Consider the following 17,492-nt stretch of genomic DNA (forward strand, 5'->3'; position numbering starts at 1 on the left):
CCAATCTTCCTTCACACCACTTTCCTCAGAACAGGGTGTCTACCCATCGACAGCAGCCCCACATATACTAGCAATATCATGTTTAACAGATTGCCAGGGATATGAACTTTTAAAGCATTGCAAACATGTAAGATAGAAGGGCCTATATAGTGCCTAAATGAAGTACTGATTTTTCTTATGTTTTTTTTCTTATAATAACTTTATATTTTGATAAACAGTTTGTTCACTCTTTTAAAGAAATAAATAATAATATTTGTTGGCACTAATTGTATTTTTCTGAACTGAACTTGAACAGTTCTCTGGCAATTGAAAAACTGTTGTGGTTGATGTCCTTCAGGAACTCTCATTATTTAAATCAGTTGTTAACAGACTTCTTGCTATCTCTACCACATTTCTCTCCATGCTCTTCATTCTATCCAGAATAGTTTGCTTCTTATACCTCACTATTTTCCATATGGTCATAATAGTTCCTTCACCTCTGCCATCTCCTCTGCCTTGAACAATTTTGTCTTCCTCCACGAGTTTAAAGTTCAACACAGTTATCATTTCTTTATTCAATGTCCTTGAGTTGGTCAAATCCTTTATATTGTATATATTTATATCTTCATCAGCCTCTCTTTCCATGTATTTTTTAGAATCCAGTTTTTATACTTATTTTTGAAAATTTTTAGTTAACAGCACTATCAAGATTTTCAGGCTCCTACAGAACAAGGACCATAACTCTTTTTGTATCACATAGTGCTTACTACTTTGTCTTGCACATGGTAGTAGTTTCACAAATATTTGTTGAATTAATGAATATTAGTTTCCTACAAACTGATAGTTTTAATTTTCTTTTTGTGTTTCTTGGAATTTCTTCTATGCTTCTTGATTTTTATATGAAAATTTAGCTTCTGTCAGACATTGTCTACCAGGAAATTTGCTTTGTACCTTCTTCCCATTACCTCATCGAGTCATCCTTAGGTTTCTTGTTTCCCTGGCCTAATTTTTGCCCCTTTATTGCTGGTTGTCTTGATGGTCTTTACCTTACAGACAAAATAGACAAGACTTTTCATGAGTTGCCTCATTTTTTTTTTCTTTCTACTTATTTTCCTTGTTTTTTAAACTTCTAGATATGTAAGTGTCCAGACCATTTTATTTTTTATTATTCAGTTTTATTAATAATTTATATAAAAGCTTCACATATTTAATTGATGGGTTTAAACACATCCATATACCCACAAATAAAGGTAATAAACATATTCATCACCTTCAAAACTTTCCTTCTGTCATCCTCTTTTATTTATTATTTATTTATTTATTTATTTATTTATTTATTTATTGTGGTAAAAACACAAAGTGAGATCTCTCTCAACATTTTTTAGCATACAGTACAGTACTGTTAACTATATGTACTATGTTGTATAGTAGATTTCTATAATTTACTTACCTTGCATAACTGAAACTTAACATCTGTTGAAAAACTTCCCACTTCAGAATTCTACACTAGGCAGATCTTTGGTAGCTAGGATTTCTATTAAAAATATTATTATAGATTGAATTCTGTCCCTTCCCCACAAAAATTCATATTTTGAAATCTTCACCCTTTCTGTATTTGTATTTGGAGACAGGGCTTTTAGATGTAATTAAGGTTAAATAAAGTAAAATAAGAATTAGTGGCTTTATAAGTAGAAGAAGAGAGATCTCTTTTATTCTCTCACTTCACCATATAAGTAGTGGCTTTATAAGTAGAAGAAGAGAGATCTCTTTTATTTTCTCACTTTACCATATAAGCCATATGCAACCCAGGAACCAAATTGACTGGCACCTTGGTCTTGGCCTTACCAGTCTCTAGAATTGTGAGAAAATACACATCTATTGGATATCTGTGGTATTTTCTTATGGCAGCCTGCACAGGCTCATACAGTTATGTTGCCATTGGCCATTAATGAAAAGAACCCTCCCTTCTAATAACTAATATACAGTGATATCATTTTAAGAAAATGTCTACCTTTAACAATTCAGTATGTTTGTATGTTGAGAAAATAATTTCTTAAAATTACACTCAAACACACTGAAATTATTTTCTTTCTTAAAGAAAGCTGGTAATCTCTCTGAATTTTATTAATCCATCTAATGCCAGACAGAGATTCATAGGAATAAAATATCCTTACTGTAGTCTGAGTCAGGAAAAAACAATACTATCAATACTGTTCTCAAGGGAAATATCTTATACTTCAAGGTTTTGTTTTTTTTTCTCCAAGTCATCTACTGAGAACTGAGTATAGAATTGAAGAAAGTCTTGTCTCTTGAGCATTTTATACCAGAAAAGGCTTGGAGAAAGTCCAGGGAAAAGTTTCAGTTAGGAATTGTAGGTTCACATGGAAAGCAAACGTGCAAGCAATTTGAGGTTTGCACTTTGGAGGTCTTTATACTAGTTTCCCACGTCAATTTTAAAACGAGAAACTCTTTAAATTTACATTGAGCCCGGTCCTGTCTTTTGTGGCCCCAAAGAATACAAGTCTGTTGACAGGCGAGTAACTTTAACACACTGTTCTGAATCTCCAGGGACCATCATAGAGTAGAGCCTGCATTTCAGTTGCTCTTCAATAGCTGGGAGTAAGAAGTGGGTGGATGGAACTAGTCAGAAGAATAAGCAAGTCTTGATGTAAGGGCCTGTGAAGCAACTTGTTCTTCACACTGTAGTCAAAAGAACAGCAATAGCTTATCACCACCGGGGAACCAAGTTTTGGGGTGCGCAGGGGAAATGTAAATGTAAGGCTTTACTTATTGTCCATGTAAGTCTTTTAGCACCATGGGGTGGCTCTCAGTAACGTGTGTGTGCATTAGAATTCTTCAGTTGCCATGGACCTCTATCAGGGCCATGCGGTCTTTTTGCATAGATTTGGCTAGCTTTTCACAGAGAAAACTGATCAAATTTATTAGTCATCTTGTTCTACTGTTGATGTTCAGTTGGGTTTTCTTATTTGTTTGTTTTTTTTTGGTTGAGGGGAAGCAGATGTTTGTTCCACACATTGCATCACAATTAATCTCCATTCTCCTAAACCTTAAAGTTCCCCACTAGCAATCCAAACCAGTAAAGTGAAATTAACATTCCAAGAAGTACCCATTGTATTTGATTGTATCCTAATAGGACAGTAAAACATCTAATTAGCAAATGTTGTTTTCCTTAAAGCATTTCCAAACAGGAAATTTCATGCCACTCATGAAAGGAAAGCATTCTTTCTCTCATAAGCCACCAAGGATCATATAAATATCTTTGCATCTGCTCTGAAGGGCGATCGCGAATGACGTCTCTGGCAAATGTTTTATTTGTTAGGAACTCTCAGAAGAGTTCTGGGTAGTTTCGGTATGAGTTTGGTAGACATTACTTGCAAAAATATTTGTGTACGTGGGAATGCAGTATTTAAAGAACATGTTGCTTTGGCTAGACTTCATCAGTTTCCGCCAATATATGAGGATATTTCTGTGCTTATTTCACACTTCACTTGGCTTCCAGGAACTCTTCAAATCCATCCCTTAATTTAGGTGTCATGTGAAAGTATTAAGTCTAAAGGAACACCTTTCCTAACATTGAATAGCCCTCCCCTGAGTAATTGACATACAACATTGGTTTTGTTTTTGAACCAGGTTTTGATATTTATACAGTAGGACAGCTGAAGAAGTATATTTTATTGCAGTTCAGGAATAAATCATCTTGTTTGAATAGTATGTATGTAGGCAGCAAAGATCAAACATTTATATCACATTAAAGGATCTATGGACAAAACATTCATCATGGTCCTCATTGCATAATATTGATTAGGAAGCTGCATGAGTTATTGATTGATGAAAACTATATTGTACTAATTTATCTTTTTGGCCTTTGTTATTTATTCTTATACATTGCCACAAGAATTATGTAGTTTTGTCTATGTGGTTACTTCTAGCAGTGAATGTCAAATGGTTGATAAATACAGATGCACTAACTTCAGAAGGTACTTTTTAGTTAAAGTAAAATGTCAATACTGCTAGTTTGTAGTTAAAATCATAGGTAATATTTCCACTGAATTAAAAACACAAGAATAAGTAAAACCATCAAGTGTTTGGTGTTATATATTTACCTTCAAATTAGGAAAATAGTTATTTTCTACTAGCCTTTATCTATTATCATTCTCTTAATATTTTCTGATCATATGATTACTTACTCCTTTAATTTTCCCAGTATTAATTTCCTAATGAACTATGATATTTATTTATGTTAATTATCTCCCTTTTACAAAGAGCAGTGTAATTCAAATTGTTTAAAGCTCTATGTATTGTTTCACATTTTAAGGATTCTAGGTCATTTCTACAATAGTGTCAGTTTGTAAAAGGTGCTTATGAAAAATTACTTGGAAAATGCAATGCTCCCTAAAAGTGGCACTTTATATTTAATCTTACATTAACACAGTAGGCATAACATTTTGCTCTCTCATCTCCACAAGGCATAGTTGTACAATGAGAGGCTACATTCACATATAGTAGTAGAGGAAACAGCCCTCTGAATTTGCTGCCACTTTTAGAAATTCTATCAAATAATGGCCAGATCCCTCACCATCTCTTAATATCATATTCCCTTTTTTTAATTGTTCTGGCAAACGATACTGTTGTTCAAGGAGAAGAAGAGCATGTTAATCTCTGATTGGCTCAGACTCAGTCTAGGTTCCTAGTAAAATATGTTGGACCCATATCTAGCTAAAGGTGATTGATGGGGACTCTTTCAGACTAAGTTTTTCTGTTACATGTTCACGTTGCCAGAGTAATACTTGAGCCTGGGAAATAAGCCCGCCAAAATAGCTTTAAAACTTTTTGCCCCCAAACTTCTTTAAAAACTGTTCTCTAAAAAATTCTGTACTGTATTTCCCTTTTAAAAATATATATATATTTTATTGAGTTTTTACAGAGAGGAAGAGAGAGGGATAGAAAGCTAGAAACATCGATGAGAGAGGAGCATCGATCAGCTGCCTCTTGCACACCTCTTAGTGGGGATGGATGTGCCCGCAACCAAGGTACATGCCCTTGACCAGAATCGAACCTGGGACCTTTCAGTCCTCAGGCCGATGCTCTATCCACTGAGCCAAACCGGTTTTGGCTGTATTTCCCTTTTAAAATATGAATCTTTCAACCATGCTCCTGGTGACAGATGGGTTTCCTTTAAGTCAAAGCATGGTTTTATTTTGTGTTGTTGTTATTTGTGGGTTTTTTTGTTGTTGTTTGTTTGTTTGTTTGTTTGTGTTGTGTGTGTGTGTGAGAGAGAGAGAGAGAGAGAGAGAGAGAGAGAGAGAGAGAGAGAGAGAGAGTGTGAGTTGAGGGGCAGTTCTTTTTTTTTTTTTTTTTTCTTTTTTTTTTTTCATTAAACAAAAGCTACTGATTACTTCCATGTGAAAATAAAGAGCCATAGTTTCAGCCTTGAAAAAAATATGAATCAGTAATAAAAAAATAAAATAGTATATACAAATAAGAAAGAGGTTTGTGGAAAGATTAATAGAAGTGTTTTTGCTTTGACAGCTCTAACTCTGTTCCTCCCATTGTCAGGACAATAAGTTCTGACCAAGCTCATAGGTTTGCTATCCAGGAGTTTGTGTCCAAGAAGTGAGGGGATGAAAACTTTTATTCTTAAGATGTTAAGCTAACAAACTTATGGATTCTTCAGGACATTTTTTTTTTTTTTTGTCTTCTTTCTCATCTATACTAATAAAAAGGTAATATGCTAATTAGATCAGACATCTTCTGGAGGACCATCCAAACGTCCTTCTGGAAAAAGCCACGGTGGTGAGGGCAAGGTAGAGGTGGTTAGGGGAGATCAGGCAGGCAGGCAGCTGAGTAGTTTGGAGCCAGGGGTCCCAGATTGTGAGAGGGTCCAGGCCAGGTTGAGAGACACACTCTCCCATGCACAAATTTTGTGTACAGGGCCTCTAGTCACATATAGTTTTGTAGCTATATGTGAAATATGTCAATATGAGCTTGATCTTTTATCTGTTTTAGAGTTATCATCTTTTAAAGACTCCCCCATAGTACTTCACATAATTTAACAATAAACTCAAATCATCAGAAATATAGCAGCTTAGTGGCATTTGTTTTAATGAAATATATATATTGTTCCTTGGGACCTATGAAATCCATTTTTATTTGCTATTTCTTGAAAGAACTTTAGGAAACATTAAAATCATAGAGGACTTGGTTAATTAGAATCAACTTTTTTTATACAAGTTATTTCTCTTGCCTATTAATTTTTGTTCTTATAATACATATGTAAACATTTTTTAAGCTATCGACCATGAGCAGTCTATGGGTCAATCTTCAGCCACTTTATCATCTCAATTTGAATTTCCTTTTAACTTAGGATAATTCTGAGGCACTTTTTTTTTTTCTTAAAGTAGGTACATAAAAATTAAAACATTTAAAAATGAGCTGATGTTATTAAAGGCAAATTTGTAGAAATCTGTATATACAACATATTCTAGTCTTTGGGATGGTTGTTAACTAATCTTCCTCCTTTTTTCACAAAGCTTCATAGAATAGCTTCAAACTCTATGCAATTTCCATGGAATTTAATGAAATAAAGCATTTCGCCAAATGAAGTAGTAATTATTTGTAATAAAAATATAAAGTTAAATAAAAGTGAAAAGCCATTAAAAACTTTATTAAATAAGGAACACTTTTATAGACATCCTCGGCCTCTAAGGCCATGTCTAATTTTGACCTCTTCTTTGGAGAACTGACTCATCTAATTCCTGATTGAGTAAATCAAAGACATTTATTCAAATTTTAAACTGTCCAGGAGGGTGTCAAATTGAGTTTTATCCAATAGTATCTTGAATGCCATTGGAATTGCAAAGGTAACTGAGGAGTTTACATTGGATTTCTTTTGAATCATAAACATTTTCATGTATGTTTAGTGAAGGGATATGAATTTTGGTTGCTCCAGAATGTTTTGAGTTATATTTTGTTTGAGTAACATTAAATGCAAAAATAAAGTCCAAGTTGTGGTAAAAATTTAATTTTTTTTTTCTTACTGAAGTTTTCATGATCATCATAAAAAAATGGTAAGAATTACAGTTGGACTAAGAAAAGAGCTAGAACAACTAATTTGTTTTTTATATGGCAACAAGTTTATTAAAAAGAAAAAAATTAGCACATCAGCTTCAAATATATTTACACTATTAGAGAAAAACCAAGGTTAATACCATTACCAACTTTTTATGTATTTAAGCAAATTAATTTTAGGAATAATTATATAGTTATTTCTTAAATATACATTTAGCATATATGTTATAGTGACATATGGAAAATAATGCCTTGAAGAACTTTTTAAGAACAACCTTATTTGACGTTTGAAAGGAAATTTGGAAAGGAGATAAGCCATAATGATAAGTTGACTTTTTTTTATAACTTTAATCTCTAGACTGACATTAATTTTACTTTTCTTAACGTTTTTTTAGTGGCCAAACTTAGAACAAAGTATTTTTTCATTTTCCTACTTGATCACTATATTGCTCCTAAAAGTTTTTCAATTTCCAAAGAAAAGTGATTATAAATCACATATAGGATACTTAAACATTTATAAATAGAGTAACTTTATATCTAATGTTAAAACATGAGTAGATAAATCCAGGAAATTTAAGAATTACCAGTTGATGCTTTTTTAAACTGGTCTAGATGAAGCCAAGCTAAAATATTCTGTTTTATATGGAGAAAAATTTCACAGGCGGGTCCACCAGGTCTACTTGCTCCGTTAGGTGGAGTGGGATAGTAATAATAATACATTTATTTTTATTTTTAAAAATATATTTTATTGATTTTTTTACAGAGAGGGAGAGAGAGGGATAGAGAGTTAGAAACATCGGTGAGAGAGAATCATCAATCAGCTGCCTCTTGCACACCCCATACTGGGGATGTGCCCACAACCACGGTACATGCCCTTGACCAGAATGGAACCTGGGACCTTTCAGTCCGCAGGCCAACACTCTATCTACTGAGCCAAACTGGTTTCGGCAATGAAACATTTAATATTTATTCCACTCTATTATTATAAAAATGTATGTGACAAAATATCTGGGTAATACAAAGCAAATGAACACTTAGAAGGATGACAGTTTGAAAGATTTTATTAATTTGCATTTCTTTTAATCAATAGCTCACAGTACTATGAATGACACCAGAGTCCCTATGGAAACAACCGAATGCATTCAAGGTCAAGGAGAAGGTTATCGAGGAACCGTCAATACCATTTGGAATGGGATTCCATGTCAGCGATGGGATTCCCAGTATCCTCACCAGCATGACATAACTCCTGAAAACTTCAAGTGCAAGTGAGTAAATTCGGCCAAGATTATAAAAGTGCAGTAAGCTCTGGGAAAATGAGGTAGGGTGGTTACTTTTCACTAATTTCTGTGTTAGTGATCCTTAAACTTTAGTGTGCTAGAGATAATCAAAAGGCAGATTAATCGACTCAGATTTTGATTCCTTAGGTCAAATATACATTTTTAACAAGCATTCTAGGTAATTCCAAATCAGATGGTTTATGTACCATGCTTTGGGAAGCACATGTACAGGTTTCTAATCACAGTTTTGTTTCTTCCTTTCTTCCTTTCTTCCTTTCTTCCTTCCTTCCTTCCTTCCTTCCTTCCTTCCTTCCTTCCTTCCTTCCTTCCTTCCTTCCTTCCTTCCTTTCTTTCTTTCTTTCTTTCTTTCTTTCTTTCTTTCTTTTGTTAATCTCCACACAAGGGTATTTTTCATTTTTCCATTGATTTTTTAGGGAGTGGAAAAGAGAGGGAAAGACAGAGAATCACTGATGTGAGAAAAACATATTGGTTGCCTCCTGCACAAGCTCTAATGAGGGCCCTAGAGGAGCCTGCAACCAAGGTGCATGCCCTTGACCATAATCAAACCTGGGACCCTTTGGTCCCCAAGCTGATGCTCTACCCACTGATAGAGCCCTAGCTTTTTTTTCTGCAGCTCTATTTAACAAACCAATAAATGATAATAGAAACCAGTCAAATTTTAAACTAGTGTTTTTTAACATTTTTATATTTACTTTAGGTGAGATTACATACTTTTTCTCCTGCAAAAAGAGGAATACCTTATTTTCAGCTAATATTGTGAATTGATGAATTTTTGGCCTTGAAGCAAACTTATCTTTTAAATGTTAAATGAATATTTTATATTGTTTCTGATTTTCTTTTTAAAAACGGGGAAGTAAAACATTTATTTAGATGAATTTAGCCAAAGAAACTTCCCTTGAATGTCAATTATTTGGTCATATGTGCCTTCTCTGGGGCTGCTTTTTTTCACCACTTGACTTGTTGGGCAGACACAGCCACAATGCCATGTGTTTTTAAATGGTCCACCTTGTTATGGGGAACATAAAATGATTGCTTTTGAAATTTATAACACACCTGTCATTCATAGTGCCTTGCTGAAATAGCACCTATAAATAACATATATTGGCTTTATGTAATTGGATTTTAATAAGAGAGCTTAGCATTTCAAGATGGAGAATTTTGAGCACTAGTCAGCCAATCTACTGGAAAAGGGAGATATTTTATGTTTTTCTTTTTAAGTTAATTTAATATATTTACTAAGATGATAAATATTCATCGCTTATGAGTTTTTTCATTATTTTATAATAACAAATGTATAGTTGTTATTCTGGATTTATTTTCCACCATTTTTTTTCACAGTAGTATACATTTTATTCCTGACCTATGTGTTTCACACCTCAGAAATAAATATCAAATAAAGCAAAGAATATGAAAAAAGATTAGTTTAGAGAGATAGAGAAGACACTGTCAGTGCCAGTCACACTTTCTGTTAACTTCTAAGACTGGTAATACTCAAGTAAGAAATCATGTATGTGTCAATACCCAATTAAATTTATTTGTAAGAAAAGAAGAATAATGTAATTCACACATTTCACAATTAAAAATTACCAAAAGCTTAGTTGTTATTTATCAGAATTTAAGTTATCCTTCCTTAATTTATTTATTTGGTAAAGATAACCAAACCCACGTATAAAAAAAAACAAAAAACAAAAAACACCCAGTGAGTTTTTTTATATAAAACATTTAATATTTATGGTCTAGCAGAAAATAATGTGCTAGTCAGGTGTCTGTGGTTGCATTAAACACCATTTGCCACAATACTGAGACTCCTTACATATGACAATTTTAAAACTATCACTCAAACATAGTGCCAGTGATGAATCTACATAAATCATATAGTAATTAATTTGTTTTAGGAATTGTACACAATTCTTCAAGTGAAGGGAAAGATCATAGGAAAAATATTTGGGCACGTCTTGACTCTCATGCTTGCTTAATCTAGATTAATGAGGTGCTTCTAGATACAGATTTTTGTGTGTATTAAATAATTTTTTAATTAAAATTTTTGAGGTGACATTGGTTAAGAAGATAATATAGATTTCCAGACACCTCTCCCAAGTAGACATACTAATGACCAACAGATATGTGAAAAGATGTTCAACCTCACTGGCAATTAGATTTTGATTTTTAAAGTGGGCCTAAAGTGAGACTTTTGTTAGCCTTAGAATTCTAATGATCTTGCCCTAAGTTTAACTAAGCAATTTTTTATCTAAAATTACAAAACTGAAAAAATTTTATGCAAATTTAATGCACATATTTTGTACTGACATACATTTTTGAAACCTAAATATAAATTGTTTGAAAAAAAATAACAGATTTTCTTTACCTTTCCAGTTAATAATTTTATCATTTTATAAGAAGGCGAAAGGCTTGAATAGTTATAACCTATGAAAACTTATTGTACTGTGGCCTTAACTATTGGCAATCACTTTTATTATAACCTTAAATAACGAAGTTTGTGACAGGATATATTTTTACTAGATAAATTATTGTTGATTTTATAATCAAACCCAAGCCTCTTCCTTAAGAACTTCTCAGTTTCTAATAGCTTATTTTTGTATCAATAAAATTATAGTTCTTTTAAAAAATGTGTCTTTATTGATTTTAGAAAGAGAGAGGGAGAGAAACATAAATGGGAGAGAGAAAACTTGACTGCTTGCCTCCTGCATGTGCCCCAAACGGGGAAAGAAACCCTCCACTTGGTACATGCCTTGACTGGGAATGGAACTGGTGACCCTTCAGTGCACAGGACAATGTTCAACCAACCAAGCCACACCAGCCAGGGCAGTGCTTCTAATTGGACCTAAGGGATGTAAATAATGTGGCTTCAATAGATTGAATATCAATTTTGTTAAATTATTATTCACAGATCTAAGAAAAGACAGTACAAACTTGCTTCAAATTATAGAACACGTTTAGGAAAGCAAGCCACAAATTCAGGATTTTATTTGAAACAAACTTTATATTAAGGTTTGCATTAAAATACTTTTGTAGACAGAGAATATTTGTATAGACTTTTTCCTTATTGAGAACTCTAAATACTTACAAGTTACTGGTAAAATAAAGGATGAACATATACTATATTGATTGATGACTTCTATAGTTAGGTTTTTATGTTTTAGTTATGTCTTTATTTTACAAAAATATTTATGAAGATTTAGGTAACATCTCTGAGTCAAGAAATAAGTAATGCGTAACTAAAATAAATATATGTAGCAAGTTAAATGAATCAAGAAAAGACAGAGTTCAAAGAATAATTAGGTATGATGTTTTTATATGGCAAATGTTTGATTAGGCAAAACTTTTTTTTTAGCGAATTAATGAGTAATTAATGACTATTAATAATAGCCTTTATTCCACAGAGAGATGCATGTTGTTTCCACATTATATATGAGCCATAAAGACAATAAATAAGAATTTAGTTTTCAAATGTGTAATAGTTGAGAGTTCTAGTCCTGACAATGAGTGAGAACAATGAAGTGAGTGGTACCAGTTCTCTCTTTTGTGAAGCAGGAGTGTTCGTCTGGAACTTCAGGCTGGCAGGAGGAAAAGAATACTGACATCTGACAGCACGTTTTTCAGTATCGGGGCAGTGTCCGTTGCATATACTGAACTCCAAATTGTTCTAACTAGCCTAACACTAAAACGTAGAACTCTAATTATTGACATGCACTCATTCTGGGGGTTCTAGAGGTGTAGTAGTGCAATTTACATTAACATGCTTATTCTCAATAGGGACCTAAGAGAAAATTACTGCCGAAATCCAGATGGGGCTGAGTCACCTTGGTGTTTTACCACTGATCCAAACATCCGAGTTGGCTACTGCTCCCAAATTCCAAAATGTGACGTGTCAAGAGGACAAGGTAATAGTTGACATTTTGCAATATGGACATGATTAAAATCAGGGAAACTGCCTAAAGGAAGCGCACAAAAGCTAATTCTCACTGCATTGCTTTCCCCGAGTCTAAAATTGGATTTCTTTTTCATATTCATTTGCTCCATGTTTATTCACTTATCTGCCTGTATACCAATGCCAGACACAGTTCTAGGCACTGAACTTGGAAACAAAATATCCTTGGAAACAAAACAAAATTTTTTGACCCCTTAAAACTAAATTCTGGTAAATAGAAAACAAGCTAAGTGAAAACGAGGTCGGGGTAGTGAGTTAGTTTGTGGCGAGTGCTAGAGAGAAAGCGTTCCAGTTAGAAGAGAGAGGTTTGGCTATTTTATATTTTATCTTGAGTCCTGGTACACAAATTTGTGCATGGGCGGAGTCCCCCGGCCTGGCCAGCCAGGGGGCCTATCATACTTGAAAACATAGATGCCATTGAAAGTAATTGTTTCAGGAGCAGTAGTAGAGAAAAGTCAGATTGAAATAGATTTTAAAAAGAAATCATTTGTCAAAGATCATTAATAATGTTGGGTTATGGGCATGTATTAATATATAGTAAATGGAGAGCTCTAATTTTCAAATAATTATTTTTTCACATAAATTTAATTATGAGAGTCATGGTCAGCCCTAAATTATTCTAAAAAGTCCAAGCCAAATTTAAAGCTTCATTTCATATGCTTACTGTCCTATATATACTCATCCATCTTTAAATCTCTATCTCAGTGACATTTTTCACAAAAAAATCTGAACCCAGTTGCAAAGAGAAGAGGGGATGAGTCCCTTGTCAGTCAGTTTCACTGTTCTTTGGGGGATGTTAAAGGTCATTTGGAAATAAAGTTGAAACCAATGATTAAGGGAGTCTTGGTATTAGCTGGATGTTTTATTCATATTTTGTTTATTTAACCCTTACTGATAATTTGTGATCACAGAGGCAAAAAAGAACAATTGCTTTATAAGCTTCTGTATAAAGACACTTTTGTGTGCAGTACATATATATTACTTACTAAAAGACCAGGTAATATAAAATGAAAGGTTTTTTTTTTTTTTTTTTTTTTTTGTATTTTAGAAGTTAAGTAGATGTTACTGCTTATCTAATAAGTGCACAAATTAAAAGACAAAGAAATTAGTTTTATAGAATTTAAATAACTTACCTAAATACTCAAATTAGCACAGCTGTGACTGAATGTAACTCTCCTTAAAATGATCTTTTCATTATTCCATGCTTTATCTTTTTTATTAATATTTCAACATTTATTGCATTGTTTTTTCTATAATACATTAAAACAAAGCACAGACTCTGTGGGGCAATTTAAAAATGAAGTCCTACTTAATAGACAATTCAACATACAGCTGTGAAATTTTAACATTGTTATGCTATTGTTTGATATTGCCAAGCTAAGAGGGCACATACATCCCCTCAAACAAACACACACACACACACACACACACACACACACACACACACACACTCATTCACATACACTCACAAGAATGTAGCTGTTATTCTCTCCATATACCAGAAAATATAAATTTCACATATAGATTGATAAGTTAGAACTTCTTAAATCTTGCAACTCCTGAATTAGCATATGTATAAATGCTCTTCTAATTGGATATTAAATAACTTTGTTTAAAAAACAAAATCTTAAATTACAGACTTTCTTTATAAATGTTGATAAAACACAATTTATTAGATTATGTGAGATACACTTCAGAGAATTCATAAGTCCACAATTATATCACTCCTTCTACTACTGACAATAGTATTGGTACCACGACCACTGCTGTTACTGGCAGTAATAAAACCTAAATGGAAGGAGCAGGGGAGAAGAAAATATTCATTTACAAGAAAATGACAACTATAATAATAAATAAAGAAGTGTGGAAAATAAACCATTTTATTTATAACCATTTTAAAACCAGCATAGAACTAATTCATGCAAAATTAACCAAAGTATGCCCAAGCCATTAAGTGATTATTACTTGGCAGTAGGATGTTTATTCAGTCCCAAAGGTCTCAACATTTTTTGTTTTTGTTGTTATAGAAAAATAATTTTTTTCCTTTTACACCACTTAACGAAGATATCAAACTCACCAGTAATAATGATAAAAACTCTGAAAAGAACAAAATATCACCTATTCAACATTCCTGTCTTTAACTTGATTTTATTCATGAGAAAATAAAAGATGAAATTAAGGAGCATTTGCAAAACACTTGGCTTGGCCTGGATGTTGTGGCTAAATGGTTGAGCATATGCTAATTATGTTGACCCTGAACTCAGGTCACTGGTCCTATTCCTGGTTTGATTCTCAATCAGGGCACATACCCAGGTTGCGGGTTGCAGGCTCAATCCCTAGTAGGGGGTGTGCAGGTGGCAGTGCTCTCTAACATATGGGATGTTTCTCGCATCTCTCTATCTCTCATCCTTCCTCTCTCTAAAACCAACATATTAAAAACAAACAAAACACAGCTGGCTTGGGTGACTCAGAATGCCAATCACATGAAAGATAAAATTAAATTACAACAAATGTGATGAGTATGTGAGTGTTCATTATGTCATTCTTTTCTGAAGAAAATGTTGGGAAATATATATGTCATTCTAAAAATTCCCACTTTAAGTGTCTTTAAAAGCCACTCATTTAATTTTTCTTTGATTTTTAAAAAATGTGCAGTTAACTGCATAAAAATCTCATTTTAATGAAAAAGAAATTTGGCTGAAAATAAAGTACTTTAGTTTGTACAGATTTTAGAGTGATTTAATTTTGTATATGACTTTTATGAATGTATATGCTCATAAAAATGTTTTTGTTCTATCTGTATTTCCTAGAATTCACTAGTTTCCCCCCCATATATTTATGTTTAGATTGTTATCGCGGAAATGGCAAAAATTATATGGGCAGTTTATCCAAAACACGATCTGGACTAACATGTTCAATGTGGGATAAGAACATGGAAGATTTACACCGGTGTGTACATTTTTTTTTTTTTTTTACAATATATAGTATGTAGTGATAACAGTAATAGATATATGCAGGTATCTGCATTGCTATTTCTTTCCATTATATATTATCATAAGCTAACAAAAACATTAGATTGATTATTCATGCAACTCAATTTAATATTTTACCTCTAAGTAGCAAACTTTTAAATAAGAAATTCAAACCAGTACATACAAATCCAGTTAGAGGTATAGTTTTTATGACTGGATTAGGATGGCCATGTAGATTTTGACTTCACTAATATTACTGAGGTAAATATGAATATCAATCTATAATAAGAAAAGCAAATATGCAAATTGACCGAAAGGTAGAACAGTGGAACGACCATCCAAGTGACCTTCTGGACGGCTTTCTGGATTCCCTTCCAGACGAAGTTAGGGCTTTGAGGGCTGAGGCAGCCAGGGCTGTGAGGGCCTACTCACACATGAATTTTGTCCGTTGGGCCTCTAGTGTTATATAAGCAAGTATGGTCTTATATACGGTATTTTTGCTTTTCTTTTGTAATAAATTTAGTGAAGATGTAAAATATTAAAAGCCAAAGTATTACTCAGTTATCTGTCAAGAAGTCACATTTTGTAACTCTATGACCAATGATATTTTATAATTTATTATTAATTTTTCAATGTTTCTTCTTGTATTTTGGAATAGTTATTTTGTAAGAGATGCTTCATATATCACTAAAACAAAAGCATACTTTGCAATGGATTATGTTTTCTAGTTATTTTATAATGTTGATGTTCTTTGTCATCTGCTCTTTTTTTGCTAATGTTTCTCCATTTCCATGCACAGGTATACTGTTGCCTTACCACTCCAATTATTAAATAGAAAAAAAGTCATAAAATCTTTCACAATTTAACCATGCTAATTATGCAGCCCTATTCCATATTCCTGAGCTAGAGAACTTGCTTCCAAACTGTAGAAACAACAAAATAAATATCAAACAAAATAATCAAAATTCATATCAGTTGAAGTTTGTGCCATATCTATAATGAAAGTTATGTGCTCGGATTTTATCTTCTTGTTGACATTTTGCTTTTCTTGGACAAAATGAGCATCTTGTGATGTTCAGAGTGTTTGTTTATGCAGGCATATCTTCTGGGAACCAGATGCTAGCAAGCTAAATAAGAATTACTGTCGGAATCCTGATGATGATGCCCATGGCCCCTGGTGTTACACAGGAAATCCTCTCATTCCTTGGGATTACTGCCCTATTTCTCGTTGTAAGTATATTCAATGATCTTTTTCAGGTGAAATATTTTAAATATACTGCATCTTATCTAAATTGGTATCTTAATAAGAGGTGAAAATAATAATATAGGAGGGATGCATTTGATCCCTTAATGAGAATGTACTACACACACACACACACACACACACACACACACACACACACTTTCTTCCTCTTTCATCTAGACAAGGAGATATTCTGCTGAACTTTAAGTGTATATATATATATATATATATATATATATATATATACACACACACACACACACACACACACACACACATATATATGGAAAGGAGAGGGAGAGAGAGATAGAAACATCAAATGATATGAGAGAATCATTTATTGGCTGCCTCCTGCCCACCCCACACTGAGAACTGGGCATGCATCCCAATCAGGAATCGAACCGTGACCTCCTGGTTCTTAGGTCAATGCTCAACTACTAAGCTATGGCAACCAGGGCATTCTTCTGACCTTTTAAAAGAAGATTTTCCTTCCTTAGAAGATTCTAAAATTTAATTCGGAAATAATCATTGGTCATGGCTCTAATATGACTGTTCTAGGAAGAACGCCCCATTCGCATCACCAGTACTATCTGTTCAGCCTTTGAATGTACCAGAGCTTTCAGTAAAGGCCCACCCCACTAACCATCCCAGGGAGAGACTTGAGGTAGTGGTGCCTCTCTCTTCTCAGTTATTTAGCCCAAAACTAAGAAGTCCATATATGTCTGATATACTTCACATAAAAGAGCTCCTATATATCAGTAAGAAAGTGATAACTCAGGAGAAAAATAAAGAAAATGAATCCTCAAAAATAAGTAGTGTTTCTCTGGTGTTCTGTTTTTCACACATTAGAGTTTTTGTAGGTCCTGAAAATGTTCTTTTACAGAAGATGTCTTTCAAGTTTTAATGCTAAAACAAACAAGCAAACAAACTTAGTACTTCTTTGACATACAGATTTAAAAAAA

General features: G+C 33.2%; 1 protein-coding gene across 2 annotated transcripts in view; it reads left to right on the top strand.

Annotated features, from left to right (window-relative positions):
• The window catches only part of HGF (hepatocyte growth factor), a 60,179-nt gene that overhangs the window by 28,286 nt on the left and 14,401 nt on the right, over positions 1–17,492 (top strand). For both annotated transcript variants that reach the window (XM_036429585.2, XM_036429582.2), the window contains exons 8-11: positions 8,159–8,333; positions 12,141–12,268; positions 15,162–15,264; positions 16,384–16,517. In XM_036429585.2, coding sequence (XP_036285478.1) covers positions 8,159–8,333; positions 12,141–12,268; positions 15,162–15,264; positions 16,384–16,517 — 540 coding nt within the window. The remainder of the gene's footprint in view (positions 1–8,158; positions 8,334–12,140; positions 12,269–15,161; positions 15,265–16,383; positions 16,518–17,492) is intronic.

This window comes from Pipistrellus kuhlii, unplaced genomic scaffold, assembly GCF_014108245.1.
Source record: "Pipistrellus kuhlii isolate mPipKuh1 unplaced genomic scaffold, mPipKuh1.p scaffold_m20_p_10, whole genome shotgun sequence".
Classification (NCBI taxonomy): domain Eukaryota; kingdom Metazoa; phylum Chordata; class Mammalia; order Chiroptera; family Vespertilionidae; genus Pipistrellus; species Pipistrellus kuhlii.